Raw genomic sequence first — 18,169 nt, 5'->3', positions numbered from 1 at the left:
CAGTAAGCCCATTCTGTACTCACACAAGGCTTAACTGAGGCTGGCAGGGATGTAGAGGTATATGATTCTGCACACAAAATCCTTCCAGTACAACACATCAGCACTTCTTCATGAGCTGTTCATGCACATTTCAGTCTAGGAAACAAAACCATTCCATGTCTCATCTTCTCCATCAGTGATAGAGGAATGAATTATCATCTTTATTAAGATGATAGACAGATTTTAAACCAGGGGAAGAGATTTGGTTATCTTAGTTATCTTAGTAAGAGCCAGCCTTAAAATCATCTCTGATTTTTCAAGGGAACAAAGAAAATCCTATCAATTACAGAGACCATTGTGGCTTCACTAGAGCTGATGTGCCTTCAGGAAAAAAAACCAACAAACAAAACAAACCAAAAACAAACAAACAAAACCCCCCAGCTGATTCAGTATGGAGAGAAGTGATTTTCATTTATATGTAGTGCTTCCCTTCTGTCTCATTTGGGATATGAGCAGGTAAAAGCCAGTGAAGAAGAGAGAAGCCACTCCTAATAAAGGGCTGTATCTTGGATGAACCAAGCTCCCATGACACATCTGCACACCAAGACATTTCACTCTGACAGGATGTGACCCAACTGAAACTTCAACATTACTTTCTGCCAAATTAGAAAGGGATAAGAAGTGTCCCTTCAAAGACACATTAATGAGGAAGCACAACATGCACAAAAAAAGTCAAGTTGTACTACACCTCCTTCACTTACGTGGAGTTACTTTACAAGTTGGTGTCTTGAGATGCAGGAGCACTGGGTGAAATAATATAATATGATATTTAAGGGTTTTTGCAGACAGTTAATTTATTGTCTAACATTGAATTGATAGCACAGGCAATTTTCCACTAGTACTCTCATTCTAAATTAAGTGCTTGCTCAGCCACATGTGCCCCTTGCATTGTATTCTCGACTGCAACAGCCAGCATGTTCCGTTTGTGCCATGTCTGGTTAGTTACACAACTCCCATCACTGGATAAAAGCAACGGTTTCTGCATCCAATATATTTCATATTTAGAGGATTAGATATAAAGTATTCATATTTATGCATGTATTGTTTACAATTTGCAGTTTCATGAAAAAAATACAACTTACCTCAAAAAAAAAAGCATTCTGCTATTGCTGTTACATTTATGGGCTTCACATAAATTTCCAGATACTTCAACTCTGAATGAAGAGACATAGCATTTTTATATACAGAAATGTACAGTTTACCAAAATATGTATTTGGATAAAAGGAGAAAAATTTGTAAGATGTTCCTTTGCCAAAAGTAACGTAAAGTCTTTTGCCCCCAAAAAAAGTCAAAATCAAAGCATTTATATCAACAGGGCATCTCATTCTGTAGTTGTTAGTCACCTCAACAATTCCAGTAGTAGTAAGTCAGTCTGTGAAGTCTCACAGTGCCAAATTGAGAATAATACCATAAGAGAAGTTTTATCAGCTGCACATTGTTCTAGGAGCTAGAGTAAGGGGAGTTGTTCATTCTTTCTAATAAAAGCAATATTGTAATGTATCTTGTCTTTAGCAGAGACTTGGTTCAATTAGTCTAAGACATAAAAAAAGAGAAAGATTCATGATGGTGAGAAACAAGGTAAAATAGACAAGATTTGGAACAGGTAAGGAAGCCCTGAGAACGTGCTAGATAAATGGGCTGTCTTGAAATAAAAAAATTAATACCTCAAGTACAAGTGGAGAGTATGAGAGAGTACTTTCTATCTGAAGTCACTGCTAACCTGTTAAATTCCTATAAAGCAAAATAGGACCAAATATTAGTGCTCACACTGTGTGGCACCACAGGAATCTCAAAAATAGTCAATGTGTTAAGATACCAGCTGGCTTCCATACACAACTGGAAAGAAAAAAAAAGAAAATCTAGTCTACTTTTCTTTTCTTTAGACAGTCCCTGTTAAGAGGATCATTTAGAAGTTGTCCAAGTTTCAAAAGATCCAAAAGCACTCACTGCAGCCTTTTTTCTTTCCCACTGAACTTGACAGGAAGTTTATCACCAACTCCAGTTACAGTACTATTTGACTTCAATTTGAAGACAACAAGCCTGATAGTGCATGGAGCAACCTCATATCCTAGGCTCACGTTCTCATCATAATGGCAACAAAGTTGATTCTTCCCTTTTATCTTTGCAAGTCAGCCAAAATTATGTATTAAATTATCCACCAGGACTTTCAGTTCAGGTGTCAATTCCCTGCAATTGTGACTTAAACTAACTGGTGCTGCTGTGATATTTGCATCTTTCAAAGACAGAATTTGCAAAAATCTGAATAAACAAGGCTATGGAAAGCCAGTGGGAGTACACACTTGTTGGACACATTACCAACAGAGATAGTTAAAAAAACTGTATGAATGAGGAACTTGATTAGAATTTGAGGAAGTTTAGTTCTAGTGCAAGGGCTGTAAGATCAGCAGAATCCACCCCTCAAACATACCTTACATACCTAAAAACTCTTTGCGCTATGAGTATTAAGTGGGACAGTTTTCCATACCTTTTTGATTTCATGCTACAGAATCAGTTTAATTTTAAGAAAATTCCATTTCCTCTTTTGGCATAAAATGCTTTGTAATCTTAATCTTAATTGCTTATAACAATTCTCAGCCAACAGTCAAGTGCTTCTAAAAAATTAACAAAAACCCTACTACATGCTAATTCCCCAGGTTTTTTATATTTTTAGTCAGTTCTCTCAATGTCAAGCGTTAGCCAAAGATAATATACATTGGCTTGAAGCCATCATCATCTTTTTAAGCTTATTGTGACTGCAAGACACTAGGTAGTATATCCCAAAGGAAAAGAGTGGGGAAAACATTGCTGAAAACTATCTGCTAACATCTATCCATGTAAAAAGCACTTGCACTTCCAAAAGCACATATTCACTTTACAGAACATTCAAAAGAGCAAATTGTTAGCCTTAGTTCCTGTAGAAAACAATTATTTATCTGTTCAACTGGCATGTAGCCAGATACAAAAATATATCCATGCCATATTTGAAAGCTAGTCTTGGTATATATGCATGTCCAATAATTTCTTGCATCAATAAAATTCTAGTTTACTGGATACGTAGTCTGATCCTGAGCAGCTAGTGGGAGATTTCTTTTTAATTTGAGGGGGTGTGTGTGTTTGTAGGGGTTTTTTTAGTAAACTGTAGATTAAGGACAGGAGAACGCGTGCTTACTGCAACTTGTTTTCAAGACTAGGCCCAAATTTGGTTACCTTCACTGCATGCCCAAACTTTTGTCCACAAATAAACATACGGAGCCTTTTACTTAAGCAGGGATTCTATCTGCTGAAATCCTGAATTATTCTTCCCATAATTTCTAACATTTACCTCCCCTCCATTAGCAGTACAATACCCCATAAACACATCTACGGGCAATTAATTCACATGTATAATCATATGTCACCGTTAGATTCTCTAGAGAAAACTTACTGTTTGATACTCTCTAGCTTGTCTCAAAAAGGATATTTGACTTGGAAGTAAATTACTGGAGTTATTCTGACTTTTCATAGTTTGGGATAGTCTTGCATTTTCCATTTTTCTCCCTTAAGCAGAATTATTATTGAACTTAAATAATACATCTAGAGGGGTTGTTTGGTTTTTTTAAGAGAGGAGAGCAGTTATAGTTTTTGCCACATACAACATGAGCACATTTCGACTGAAGAATCAAAACGGGGTGGAAGTAGGAGTAGTAATGTTGCTATGTGGAATGGCTTGCCTGAAACAAAGGTGGACAAGCCAGACAGAGCTCAGCTCAGTCTGCAGTCACCTGGTGAAGCACAGGGTGTACCTACTGGACTACAATACTTCCACACTGTTTTAAGGTGAGGTCTGCCTGCCCACCCAAGTCCCTCTTCACACAGTATCAGGCCAAACTAGGGAGGATGAAATGAGAACTGCACCAAACCTAACCTCTCCGCAAGGCATGTAGCCAGTTTGAGTGCAAAGCCTGGACTAAAGCACAGGTTTGGCACCACCCTTTGGTTACTGTTTAAACATACTGGTGAGCCCAAAGGGCAATAAATTAAGTTTATTTACTTTCAGGTTTTTAATGAGCAAATTTTAAGTGCTCATCGTGATGGTTTTCTATGTCAACAATTTATTAGATGTTAAAGCCAAGAGGACCACCATATTGCCCGAGCTTCTGCCTAATAAAAAGCCACGTCTTTCATGGAAATCCAGTCCCTCACTAAGAATCCCACTCTGCATGAGTCCCTTCCCCCCTCTGCTCCAAATCAGTTTCTTGGGATGCAGACTCATCCCACAAACTAAAGCATGCCTTATGCTACAAAAGCATGCTCCTCTGTTTCACTCTAGCCCAAAACTTTCTCTACAAAACCTGGGAGACTTTTCACACCCAGTAACAACACACAATTCCTCTGTTCCACTGGGAGCCCAAATTTTTGAGTTTTTACATTTGTCCTTGTGCACTGAAGTTCTTTCAGCATCAATCAATTCATGATACAAATAATCTTTCCAGGAATAAGCAAAATTATGCAACATACATCATTGACTCCAGCAGGATATTCCCCAATAACAGGGAAACGATTGCTGAGTGACTCCCCTACAGTCAATTACTAACAGCTCCAGAAATCGGTGTAATAAATAGGTTGTCCATAAGAGCATGAATTTGTAAAACAGAAGTCTCAGGCTGTCTGTTAGGGCTTTGAAAGCCCTTAGTTTTGGCACCTGTATTATCACACTTTGTAAATGTCTCTTTTCACAACCGACACTTTCTTTCTTTCTCTGCTGTACAGAAGTTCACTTGAACCAGAGCAGCCCCACCAGTGAATTCCCCAGCTATGGTGAAAACGGAAATGATACCAGTTTACTTGTTTCACCCCTTCTGGTCGCTGGAGTAGTGATTGGACTTGTGCTATTTCTATCCTGTGTTACAATCATTGTTGGCAGTCTGCGAAAGGATGGACGGTTAAGACGCCCACATGTGAGGAGAGATGCTGTTTATGGTAAGCTACCTAGTTTAGCAAGATAATGCTTAGCTTTATTAATAATCTCATGCTATGGGCAACAAAAAGCATCTGGCCACTGTGCAAGGGATAAACAAAAAAAGTAAAATTTTAAAAATAGGGTAAGTAGGTCACAGGCAGCTTTGTAGTTTAATAGCATCTTTGTTCTAGCACTGAATTCACATAGTAGAAGCTCCAAAGTTAATGGTTAACATAAAAAAGGCCAATGCCAACAGCATTTCTTAAACAGCTTATTTTCCCTTGATATGGTATAAGATTACTTCCCCATCACTACACTCCTGATAGTTTATTTTCATATCCCATTATAGCCTTGGTATAGCATGTAATGTAATTTCTATCTGTTGGAAAGCCAGGAATGTTTTCACTTCTGCAGTGTGTGCACCAGCCTACAAAAATGACTGGACAATTACTTCTGACCACAAAAGTTAGTAACTGGATATAAACAGAACAACAGGGCATCAAAATGTTGTTACAACCATCATCATCGTTAATGATGTCATTGACGACATCAATGTCATTACTACTGTCATCATTAAAGAGACTGGTTTGCTATCAAAAAAGTGCTAATTCCTATCCCCTTACCCCCCAACAAAACCCCCCATGCCTTAAAAGGATTTGGGAATACGAAGGAGTTAATTGTAGAATTATATGTTTGGCCAATTTGGGGGTTGCTGTCCTGAAGTTAAAAGCCACTTTGTCAAGAAAATGACAGAAGCTGATTATTTCTATATTTAAGGAAAAAACAATTACAAAAAGTTACAAAGTAAGTATTCAGCTAGTAAAAATTCAAATGATAAATGGATTAATGAATTGAGTGGAGCATCAACAATTATATCATCTATGGTTAGGCTTCTTATCTGCAGTTTGTTACAAGAGTACAGTTCTTTGTGTATTGTTGAGGTTTTTTCTTTATATAGAAAAGATAATAATAGTGAGCCACATAAAAATACATTCGCTCAAATCTTGATTTCACTGTGGTAAATCAAGTATCCACTGAAGTCAACTGGACGTCATTTAATTATTTGGACCAGGAATTTTTGTGTCTAAAAGAAACACATTTCCTAGGATCAGTTTGTCCACCTGGAGCCAGGAATAATTATTTGGGGCTTTTCCAGAAACATTTACACAGATAAGTGAATAACATCTATGTTTTGGGAATAAATTTTAGACTTCAAAAAAAGTAAAATGCAAATTCCCATGGTAACATACAGAGGGAAAAAGGAAAAAAAAAATCCAGAAAACTAGTGTCTACTATTATTGTAACATCTATTTTTCCTACTTTTCAGTAGCTAAATTTGGAATTAAATAGTTAAACCCAAATTGGAGTTACTGTTTTGCCCATGAACAGCAATATTTTGGCATGATAAAATACTGACCATTAAGATTTAATCACTACATTTAAATCTACTGCTATGTTAATTTAAAAACCCTGAACCCAGGCAAAAACATAAATGACAATTTTCAAACTGCTTGTTAGAAATAATAATGCTAGAGAAATGGAAAAAAAAGCATGGTGATTATTTTCAGAGAAATTCAAGAGAATAATCTTAAGCTAAATTGTGCCAGTCTACCAAAGTGAAAATTTTACATCAGCGCATGCTGTCCTAATATCTCGGCATGCTTCCACTGGCCAGCATGGGAGCAGCAGGAGCCACTGTGAAGTTGGCTTCCTTCACTTATCAAGCAAAAGGAAAGCACAGTGCATGATAGACTGGATTAGTCCTGGTAAACACATTGGCAGAGGTGAAAATTGCCAGAAGGAGGAACAGGCAGTTCAGGTGAGTCCTGCCCTTTTACCCTCTGCTGAGAGACACTGCTTCGATGTCACTTTAGAAGCTGGCCTTTCTCTCCAGGTACTATTTTAATGCATTGAGTGAAAAGGAGGGATCATTTTATTGTGGGGGGCAGGGAAGTGGAGATTGCTGCATTACCACAGCTTGGGACATTCTTAGGGAAATTTACCCCAGAATGTTGAGCATTAGCTAATGATCCTCTAAGACAGAAAATAGCAGTAACTTCTTGAAATTTGTGGAGATATGAAGCTCTTGCGTGAAAGCATTAAGAAAGCCCTGGAGCAGGCAGCAGGATGATTTTCTCTACTATTTTCCAGTTTTTCCCCTTTTTGTTAGTGGTTTTATTAAGAACAGCACTTTCTCAAGACCCATACCTACAATCAAACACCTAAGCCGCCTTTTAAAAACCTTCACAGAATTGGCAAGGTTTCAATGTATGCAGCTCCTTGGATCTTCAGCAGTCCTGCTAATGTTTGAAGCTGCATCCAGCAGAACCAACACTCCTTTTCAACCTTTGAGGCACAAGAAAGGCTTTAGACACTTGCATCTTGTAGTAAATATATAGTCCCTGTGCCATAGCCTGAAACACCACAGTTCATCTATAGATGATGTTAACTTTCTCTTGAAGTAATAGAAATGTCCTGTGAAACCTGATTGTTCCAGAATACCAGTAATTGCTCTGCCTCAGATAGGTTTTATTTTCTGATTTATGGCAGTGTTATAAACAGTGATACTGTCTCAGAGAATCCACCATGGAGGAAAAGAGCAGCAAGTATTAATTGCTTGTTTTCCAGCTCCAGATGGCTTCTCTTATGGTGGCTCTTTCGGAGAGCTGAGATCCACCTGCATGGAGGAGTTTCCCCCAGCTTTTGATTTTGGTTCCTATCTGGATACACTTTCTCAGGTCAACGTCATGTACCCCGATTCACCTCCACGGTAAGCACTTTTCTAAGATTCTGAGTATTACAGTCCTGTACTTGCAAAGCCCAAGAAAATAAAACTTCTAGATCTATACCCACTACAAAAATACAGGTCACACAGACTCTAAATGCAGACAGGCTTTGTTTAGTTTAAGTTCAAGTTTTCTGTAGAAGAATATATCTTTACTAAATAAAGGCACATGTACAGCCAATTCTCATTTACTAATATTCACATTAAAATTTATCATCTTGATGGCATACTAATGAAACACACAAGTAAAATTACTTATGAATATCTTTCTTTGAAAGAAATTATTTTACAAGTCAAAGTTTCACTTCCATGAGAATACATACTTTTTTCAAGAACATTCAGGTTACATTTGTTACTGACCTTGAGACTGTTCAGATAAGAGTAAACAGAAAAAAAACGAAAGGGGGAGAAAAAAAATTTAAAACAGTGCAAGAAACCTTTAAACCTTCCTGTATTTTTCAGCAAGTCTCACTTCTCAGCTTTCTTCACCATGGTATTCTATCAGAAAGCAGAACTGAAGAAAACATATCTTTCTGACATACCTAGTAATTGTACTTAACCCTCCTAATTTAGGATAGGGAGAAAATTGTTTGGGGTTGTTCATCTTATATCAGTAATCTGTGAAGGAGGACAACTACCATTTTAGCTGTTTAACCCAAACCTGCTCTGGAGAGCCATAGTTGCCTGGATTGTAGTAGCATCTTTGGAGAAGAGCATCCTTCAAATATCAGGCAGTTCTAATTGCCCGGAGAAGTAACATCACTAGAAGAGGCTCTTTCCAAAGACAGTTACTCCAGAAATTATATAGCAGCTCCTTCCACGTGTTTGCCTGCATTCACAGGACACAAGAACAGCCATCACAAGTGACAAGAGTTGCACTTTAGGCCATCTATATCTCCTCTGTGTGCCTCATGCACCTTGTGGTTAATAAATGAAGAAGGAATTCAGTTACTCCCTCCAATGAACCAACAGAAATCGTTTGAAACAGAACATCACTTCAGGCTTTCTGTAGTGCTGTATCTTACAAACAGCAAATAATGGTTGAACAGTCATGCCCCCCTCCCACCCCCCCTTTTTTTTCTTTTCTTCCTTTTAAGCAGACTCTGTTTTGAGGTAAACCAATAAGACCAGCCCTTTTCTGACTTCTTGTATACATATGCAATATAGAGCAAGTCAGTAGTATGAATGTACAATATATACATCTTTGCTTTTTCTATTCTATGCATGTTCTACAAGCAACCCTTTATGTATTACAAAGTCATACTATATAATAAATAGGCTTTCAGAGATGGTGTAAATATTTTAGCAGACAGCTCACAATGTGAAAAATTATTCTGAGCCTGGCATCTAAATTTGTAGAACTTCATACAAATCCACTTAAAAATTTAGACTGGTTTTTGGATCCACACTGAGTCTTTACTAATAAAAGCCAGCCAGCTGACACCCAAGCAACAAGCTTGAGTGAGCAGTTGGCCAGATTTCTGAGAACAAGCTCAGACTCCTGTGAACAAGCTCTGAGAACATATTTCTTTAGCAGGCAGGTCTCCTAAGATTATACCAAAGGTTGCATCCATTTCCAGTTTGAAACAGGCCCAAAGAACGATTTTCCACCTCTGTGGAGTTCTCTGGAAAGAGATAACGTGAGTGATACAGGATAGCACTAGATGATCTGGGCTTTCTGTTAATTCTCCAGCTGCTTCTGTAATAAGCCTGGCACAAGGTAACTATCTTGTGTCCTGCCTTGTTCTAAGAAACTATTCTGGGACATCAATACTAGGATCAGAGCAACATAAAGGTGTCCAACCACTGCCTCAAGATGCCCTTCTGGGCAGAGTGGACTGTGTCCCTGAGGGGCCCAAGATCTGACTCTGCATACACAAGGAAACACTGCTCATGCCATTAATTGCAGATCCGCATCACAGGTCAAAAGTAAAGATTATTGTTAATGGTTTTGCTGTTTTCTCACTGCTACCATAGTTAAATATTTTAGAAAAAGTAGTTTTGGCAAATCCACTAACCACTTTCTTACATTAGATTTTACGTTAGGTTTAGAGAAATACCATGCACTGAGTTTTGTCATTAGCCTGCCATAGTTGCAGGGTGGTTACAGAGAAGCCATTTGGCCAATTTGTCTTGACAGCCCAAAATATACAGTGCTCCTATCCGTAAACATCCCTTTAGGATAATTAATGGCTTTCTAATTCATCTCAGATCTGTGTTAGCATCTGTCAGATTGATTTTACATGAGTTGTAGAAGGGAAATATAAAAATAAAATACAGTGGGTATGAACTTAGCAGTTTCAAGATATTAGGGATTTGTATTTTAGAACCTATTTCTAACATGTACAGATACTTGTAGTAGTGCTGGAAGTTAAGTTAATGTTTTCTAGTCTGTGTTACCAGAGGTAGCAAAGTATTTGTTTCTAAGAAACTTCAGACATCTGAGAAAGATGATCCACGTGATCTGGCAACAATTCTAAACCACAGAATTCTTCTCCTCCCAAATTAGGAAACTTGAACAAATTCAACCAGGACAAAATATAAGAACAATCTCCCTGCCACAGCTTAACTTTCATCATAGCAAATATGACTTTGAAAGAAATATTGGAAAGCCTGTAAATCCAGTATTTGCCAATTTGTTCAACATTGACTGTGATGGTATAAACAAAATCATCTAATTGAATTTTTAGTATCTTTAAACTTCTAAGAAGAATCAAAGAAAAAAAAATCAAGAGTATTATGTGGAATTATATGGCAGGCAGCAGACCTTTAATCAAAAAAGTCTTCCGGAGTTTGATCAAGATGGCTGTAGTTGACATTTTACACATCCCAAACACATGCCGTTAACACTATGTGGATAATACCTTTATAGATAGAAATCACAAGCTTGTGCTCATGTTCACTGTGCCAAGAGTTCATTGTAATACATGCACCTATAGTGAGCTTTCCTAATTATCTTTTTATATATATGTAATAAGAAAGCTGTTTAAAAATAATTTGAGTTTACATGTTCTAAATGGCTTGAAGTACAGTATCAATCAAGGACCAAGTAAATTAAAAACGACTGCATTTTCTTGATGACAATCTCTAAAATCCTAACAATGAGGAGATTTGAGATTCCCTGCATGAAAGGAATTTCATCAGCTTTTCACCTTTTGGCCAGAGCAAATGCATTTCTCCCCACTCCACTAAGTGCTTTTTCACTCCTTAGTGATTGGATATTAATGGTATGTACAGAGCTTTGGGCAACCAAGGTTATCACCTTTTTCATCTATGACTCATGACTGCCTAATACAGAACATCACTGAGGAATGACTCTTGAGCGAGATGGAGGGATTTAGCTTCAGGAATAGTTTTAATGGAAGCCACAAAAGTCCTCTCTGTATTTCAGAATGAAATGTGTCCTGCAGGGCACACTACGATAAAAACTAGTTAGTCACCCATTATCCTAGTATTCACATTAGAACAGATTGGGGTTTTTTTTTTGCTCGTTTGTTTTAAGTATGCTCACTCTACCTCATCTGGTCATCTTACCTAATCTATATAGGATCAATTCTAGGGAAAATTGTCTTGTTTAGGCCTGATCAATTCCAGTACTCTTAATACCCATGCTCAGTCTGCATTGTTTAAACAGGCAAATCCATATTAAAATTACTTTAAAGTGGCAAAAGGAAATACTTCTGTCTTAAAGACCCTAATTTACCTCTAAATATGAAAACAAAAAAACCCCAAACTACTCAAGGTACTTTCTTTTCCATCCCTCACTTCTGAGGAAGCAATTTAGCCGTATCAGAGGGAAGAAAGCTTGAGCTTCCTAGATTTTCTTGAAAGACAGAATTAGGCTTGCAGGAAACTAACACAAAAACTTGCTATGTTGTGCTATATTCCTTTGCCAAGGCCACTTTTCCTGCAAGCATGCATGGTAAGTAGCTTTTGGCACATTACAATGACAGTTGGCAAAGCATGAGATGGACATTTGTGGTTAAGTTCAGATCTCGCTTCAATACCCTCATTGAGGTTTTCAGTCAGTAAAGTAAAAAACACCATTGGAAATATGACAGTTTTAAATCCACTGGAAATCATGACATGAGATAAAACTCAATTCTTTCAACTCTGAATTCTGAGCAATTAGACCCTCAAAAGCCCCTCCCTTCACACCCTAGTGCTTTCTTAATTAGTATTAGGTACATAAACAAGTTAATTGCTTTTTGATTAGTTATCTGCTTTCTGCTGTGAAGGGATTTTTACATGACGCCCACATTTCACAGCCCATCCAGTAAGCACAGGGAGATTGCCTTAGTGCCCAACATTAAACCAGCCCTTGAGAGGTCAGGGTCTGCAAGTAAGCTCCCAACAAGTCTATCTAGACTAGTATTTCAGATGTCTCTGGTATACCTCTAAACGGAGCCCTGCCCTAGTGAGGTTCTTACCTGATGTCAATGCCACCACACCAGTGGCAGCACCATCAAGTTATATCTGCTGTATGGACAGGTTTTCCCCCAAGCTGCCTTCATCTTGGATTTTCTACTAACAGATCATCCTTCAGGAAGCCATTTCAGTCAGAGGATTTTCTGCAGTTACCCAGTCCTACCCCTGCTGCTGCCAGTAATCACTTTTAATAGAAACTTACCTATTCTATAACAGAGTTTGCAAATATATTTTGTGCTGATTATACTCATTTCAGAATACCTAAGGACAGACTTAATTCCTAATTATTATGGCAACCTTCTTATTTCCAGCTTAAATTTGTTTACAACCATTTTATGATAGTTTCTTTTTCTGGCATTTCCATTTCTCTTAAATAACCATGCCTTTCTCATTACTTGCTGCTTGTATTTGTAGTCAAAAATCTTCTCACAACTCAGCCTGCATGTTGGGAGGCTAAGGCACAAAGTTCTCTTCACTTTCTGTCATCATATGTTGTGATGCTGTATCGTATGACCAGCCTTTATCTACACCTGTCCCAGTTTCACTCTAGAAGTGCTAACTATTGCTGCATACAAAAAAAACCCACCCTGCAGCAGTGAAAGCAGAAAAACCCGATGAAAGAGAAGCACCAGGCATTTCTAAACAGAAATTTATTGTGCCATGTGAAACGATCACAACTTAAAGCTGTTAAGTCATTGATAACAGTACTGAAAAAAAGAAATATTTTTCTGTAATTTCCCAGTAGTTAGACTCGGAAGTGAGGGATGGAAAAGAATGTCTTAGAAAAGAAAGTACCTTAAGTAGTTTGAGGGTTTTTTGTTTTCATATTTAGAGGTAAATTAGGGTCTTTCTTTAAGACATAAGTTCCATATTGCAGCTAGTATTTCCTTCACCAGCTCAGAATTCATTCCTAGAATAATTAAAGCAAAGCCCTTTCTAGGAATGTGATCCCAAAACATGTCACATGGCAAACTTCCTCAAATATTAGCCGGTCCTAAGCATTCCTGCTGACATGCAAAGTTGGTATTGTTGTTTAGAACCCTGTTTGTGGATTAACTCCATGGCTTGGGAGGCTACAAGATATTATTTTGAAATAAGTTTATCTTAATTGATTATTATTACTCAACCAGTGCCCACGGCTTCACTGTCATGTACTGTATAATGGTTATAGAAACCCAGAGACTAAACGCTGCTTATGACCAAGTGGTTCTTATTATGTATAAAATTAATGCCAGGCTGAAATGTATCATGTAAAATCTTCATCATAGAATGACTTGGGTTTTTTAAAACATTTATTTTAATTGTTTAAAGCTGCATAATTATATTGAAACTGTATTATATCAGTTTCAAATGCTATCTGGTATATGTTCTCATGAAAACACCATTTACATTTAATTTCATTTTTCATCTGGAATATTTATTCAGAGTCAAAACTTCCTCAAGATTCTTTTGACACATAGTGCAGAATAAAGGTCCAGCCTTTTAGTGCTTATTAACACAAACAGTCCCATTGTAGTTGTGAGGGAATGGGAAATTCCAGAAATAACTATGAGCAGAAAAAAAGGCAGGGGAAAAAAAAAAAGTAATTCCAAGTTTCCTGTCTCTTCAAGGGTTAAGTTACTTAAGCCTTAGATATTTCCTTGAACAATACCTTGGGTTACATTTTTTACTATTTAAAAACATTAAAATAGAAGATAACAGTGTTATTTGTTCATGGTTACCTACTCCAAGATCAGGCGGGCACCTTGGAGGTCCATGTACCACACCTCTGGGAGCTTTAAAGTCAATTACGTTAGGAGATCAGCATCACTCTACAGCTAATAAAAAGAAAGAGGTTCCTCCAGAGTACCTTACCTTAAGAGGAGTCTCCCCCTTGTTTAAATAGCCACTTTTCAAACATATGTGACAAAACATTCCCAGAAAATAGTCCAGTGATTTTAAAGAGCATTGGATCATTCCTTCAGGGGTCTGTCTTGGCTGACACTGTGGGCTGTTATCTCTAGGTGTTACATGTTTCTTACTTACCCCCTCATCCACTGTAATTTGGGATCAGTCATAGTAAAAAATTCTCATGTAATATTATCCAGGCCCTGAGACAGATGGATGTTGATTTCAAACTAACAATATAATTAGGAGGACTGAAACTGCATATGAGGAGGTGCCACTTAACTTGCACTATCATTCTTCTAATCACTAGGCCCCAACAGTTCAAGGTGTTTCTTTTCTAATAAAGAAATGTTTTGCCTCTTCATTCTAAGTCACTGTTCAAGAATTAAACTAAGTGAATGACTGAGACAAGCCATAATATGGAATGGATTGCTATTATATGAAAATATTAAACTAATGCTTAATAAGTCACTGACAACGCATGCAAAAGAAAAGTCAAAATATCGTTAGTAAATGCACCTAGTATCTCAAATGGAAATTGTCAGTATCAAAAATAAACCTAGAAAAATATCCTGTCTCATGACATATGTCACTATAAAGGCAAGTCTGTCAAAAATGATACATTTCCTCATGGTAGTTATATATCACCAAAGAATGTATGTATTCTAAGAAAAAACACCTCAAAGGAAACACTGACAGATTTCCAGGCTGCTGTCCTGTAAACCCAGCTGTTAATAGATTGTGCCATCAGAGATAGCATCATCAGCTGAACTACCTACATGGTCATCAAATGCATCATTATTTTTTTCCTTTGATCCTCCTTTTGGAGAGTTACAGTATATTTGTTCTAATTTCAGCTTTTCTTTATTAGGTAACAACATCATATAAACAACCTTTGTGTTGTTTTCATCGTAGCTTAAACCTGTCAGCACATGTATTTTGCAGATTTAGTGATACTGTTTACCATTATTAAAAGACGACAGTAGGTCATCAGCAAAATGGAAACTATGCAACAGAAGCAACTTTAGTAGAGTCATAACATATAACAAATGAACAAAGTAAACAAAAAGACATCTATTTCACAATGAATTCTTCATTCCCCAGATTTGCCTTTTTTTCACTAGCTATTGTTTGCATCTTAAAAAATTCTGTTAGTAGAACCTTCTTCTTTCCCAGAGAGCAGGTCATAATTTATGAATGACAGGTAGTTAAGTAAGATCTTTTGGGTTTCCTTAGCAACAAACCTATCCTAATACTTACTGCAATGAGACCTGACAAATTCATGAAGTTATTTCCCCCTCCAACATTCTGAGACAACAAAGTCAGTTTCAAGAGCTGCTGTATTTTTTAAGCAACATTCTTCTCTGCAGATCACATCTACATGCAGTAAAATGATGTTAACAGACATCAGCCCTCCTTGCCTTTCCTAGTATAATTATCCCTTAAAAACTCAATAAGGTAGTCTACAATGACAACGAAGTGATTCTGACAAGAAACAAGGCCAAAAAAAATATGCAGACAACAGCACATTTCATGGTCAGTAACCCCTTCCTTCTCATGACTGCCTGTAAGATACACTGAACCTTAAGATAATATTATTTAAAATGCACCACAAGTACTGCAACCAAGGATTCTTTTCAGGGCTGAAAGAGATGCATGATATTAATGAGATGCAGTGTAATGAGTTCCGTATCAAGTTACAGTAACATTTCAAAAGCATTTGCTTTCTTGTCTAGAAGGATTTTCCTGTGACTGCTGTACTGAACTTCAAGCATCAGCTACTTTTTACATGTACAATAACTTCACAGAACTGAATCTCTCAGATAAAACATAACTATCGTTGTATTTTTTGCAAGGGACTAGCAAGTATTTTTGTTTCACCACTTACGTCATGCAAGCTCTATGCTCTTGCATTTTCAGTTGCAAAATATATATATACACACATATACACATATATATGTAGGTGTCATTCCCTTAGCAGTTACTGAGGTTGCACTTTTATGATATGGCTAATAAGTTCAGCCTGTGAGCTGTGGTCTAAGACCTACACCACTTCCTCCATCTCTTACACTTCTATTTCCCTTGTGTTGCATTGATGCCCATCTGACTATGCTGTGAGTTTCCAACTTAGGTAGCTAAACCAGTAGAAATCCGGCCCAGAAAAAACACACATACACACGCACAAAACCAACAAAAACCTCCGAACAGACACACACATACACACAAAAACACCATGCACACAACCTTTTTGGCTATTTAGCTCCAGATTGGGGATCATGGTTTGGAGGAAGTAGTGCAAGGAACACAGTGGGAGTATGCAACAGGGCGGGGACACTTCCTTTCAGTGACATGGACATTGGGTCATGTTGAAATCACCGCTTTCCACATCACTGAGCTTTCCAGCTGCCACCTTCTCAGGTGAAATCAACAGCATTAGTTACCATACTTAAGTGACTTGCATGTAACACTATAATTAGGAATCATCATTATTGATTGTTATGGATGCACTGGTTCTTTTTAGTGGTAACCATCATTACATAGTACCTCTTGGCCCCTCTGGTATCAAGGTCTCCATACTAGCTGAAGAGAAAGCAGCTCCTTCATTCTATTCTAGTTTGTGCTGTTTGCAAGTAAAAAGAAAGAAACCTAAAACCTATGTCAAAGGTGCAGACCTCATACTGCAGGACAACTTAGCAGCACCACTTAATTCGTGATACATGCCTCACTGCAGTAAAATGCAAGAGTCCATTCACCTCCTCTCCTCAAACATGAAGCTTTATTTTAAGACAACAGGAGGAATTTAGTCCAGTATCGCTCACATCAATACATGCAAGCAATGATTGCTATTACAATTTTTTGTAAGCAATCCTTTAAATCTTTTGAGGAATGATTGTCCAACCACCAACATACATGGACAGTGGGTGCCTGTCAAACTGTGTATTACTTCTTGTAATACTTGCTTAGAATTCTCTAATTAAAAAAAAAGATCTGGTAAAGACTAGATGTATAAGTTTACATACTATGATCTCTTTGAAGGAGAGATTGCAAAGTAGAATTCATGCTTATAGTGTTGGTGATTCATTAATTATACTACAGGAATACTTCTATAAAAGCACTCTGAAAACACAACCAAATTACTGAGACTTTTAAAGAGAGGAGGGAAAAAAACCAAAAACGAACAAAAAACACACAAAACACTTGGAAGCTAGGTCAAAAAATACAAAGTTAAAGTTGCTTGTATGACATTAAGTCATCTTCTTTCTATTCTCAACAGAAAATGATAGGAACCTTATCTGTAGCCTCCACTAACCGTATCATAGCAATAGCTATTTGCAATGTCAGCATTACAAGCAAAGATACCACGCTTAGGAGAGAATATGGGAGACTATCATGTTCGTAAGTTACTAATGAAATACAGTAAGTTATTTAAAAAAAAAAAAATAATGTATTTGGATGATTTTTAGTTGCCTCCTTAGCCACAACAATCTGTAGGTACAGTTGTAAAGGTGCCAAAAAGTTATTTAACTGAAAATCTGGCATGTGTTACTTATGGCCCTATTAGATTTTTTAAATGTAAAATAATTGCCAAAAGTGAGGGGGGAACATTACTTGCATTGGAGTTTGGACAATAAGAGAGAATTATTTTTTATCCATCATACATATGAAGAAAAAGTGCCCTAACACTAATATATTGATACTTGGAACTACACACTAAAATGCCAGGTCTTGAATACCATAATTTTCTACCCACTTGTCTTGATGCTTAAAAGTCTCCTTCACAAAAGGCCACTTTACTATTTATTCCACCAAGCATTTTAGTTCTACAGAGCAGAGCTATGGTCCCTGAAAGATATTAAAGTAAATCCAAGGGAAAGAAATGTAGATGATCAGAAAACAACAGTAAGTAGAATGTGGCCATTTCTCCTTTAGGTGAGTGGCAGGCTTCCCTTGTGCTCGGCCTGGGCCCAGAATCAGGAGAAAGAAGCCTCTCTTTTGTGTCTCAGCAAAAGGATTCAAAATTTTCCACCTTGAAACTCGCATTACTGTGAGCTTTTCAAAACTGAAACTCTTTTACTACAGTAAAAGGACC

General features: G+C 37.3%; 1 protein-coding gene across 2 annotated transcripts in view; it reads left to right on the top strand.

Annotated features, from left to right (window-relative positions):
* Positions 1-18,169, top strand: part of BEAN1 (brain expressed associated with NEDD4 1) — a 60,346-nt gene that overhangs the window by 39,340 nt on the left and 2,837 nt on the right. For both annotated transcript variants that reach the window (XM_049806565.1, XM_049806566.1), the window contains 2 exons: positions 4,790-4,999; positions 7,608-7,749. In XM_049806565.1, coding sequence (XP_049662522.1) covers positions 4,790-4,999; positions 7,608-7,749 — 352 coding nt within the window. The remainder of the gene's footprint in view (positions 1-4,789; positions 5,000-7,607; positions 7,750-18,169) is intronic.

The sequence above is a fragment of the Accipiter gentilis genome, chromosome 7 (genome assembly GCF_929443795.1).
Source record: "Accipiter gentilis chromosome 7, bAccGen1.1, whole genome shotgun sequence".
In the NCBI taxonomy this organism is placed as follows: domain Eukaryota; kingdom Metazoa; phylum Chordata; class Aves; order Accipitriformes; family Accipitridae; genus Astur; species Astur gentilis.
Note: the sequence above shows the minus strand (reverse complement) of the source record. Positions and strands in the feature narration are given on the sequence as shown.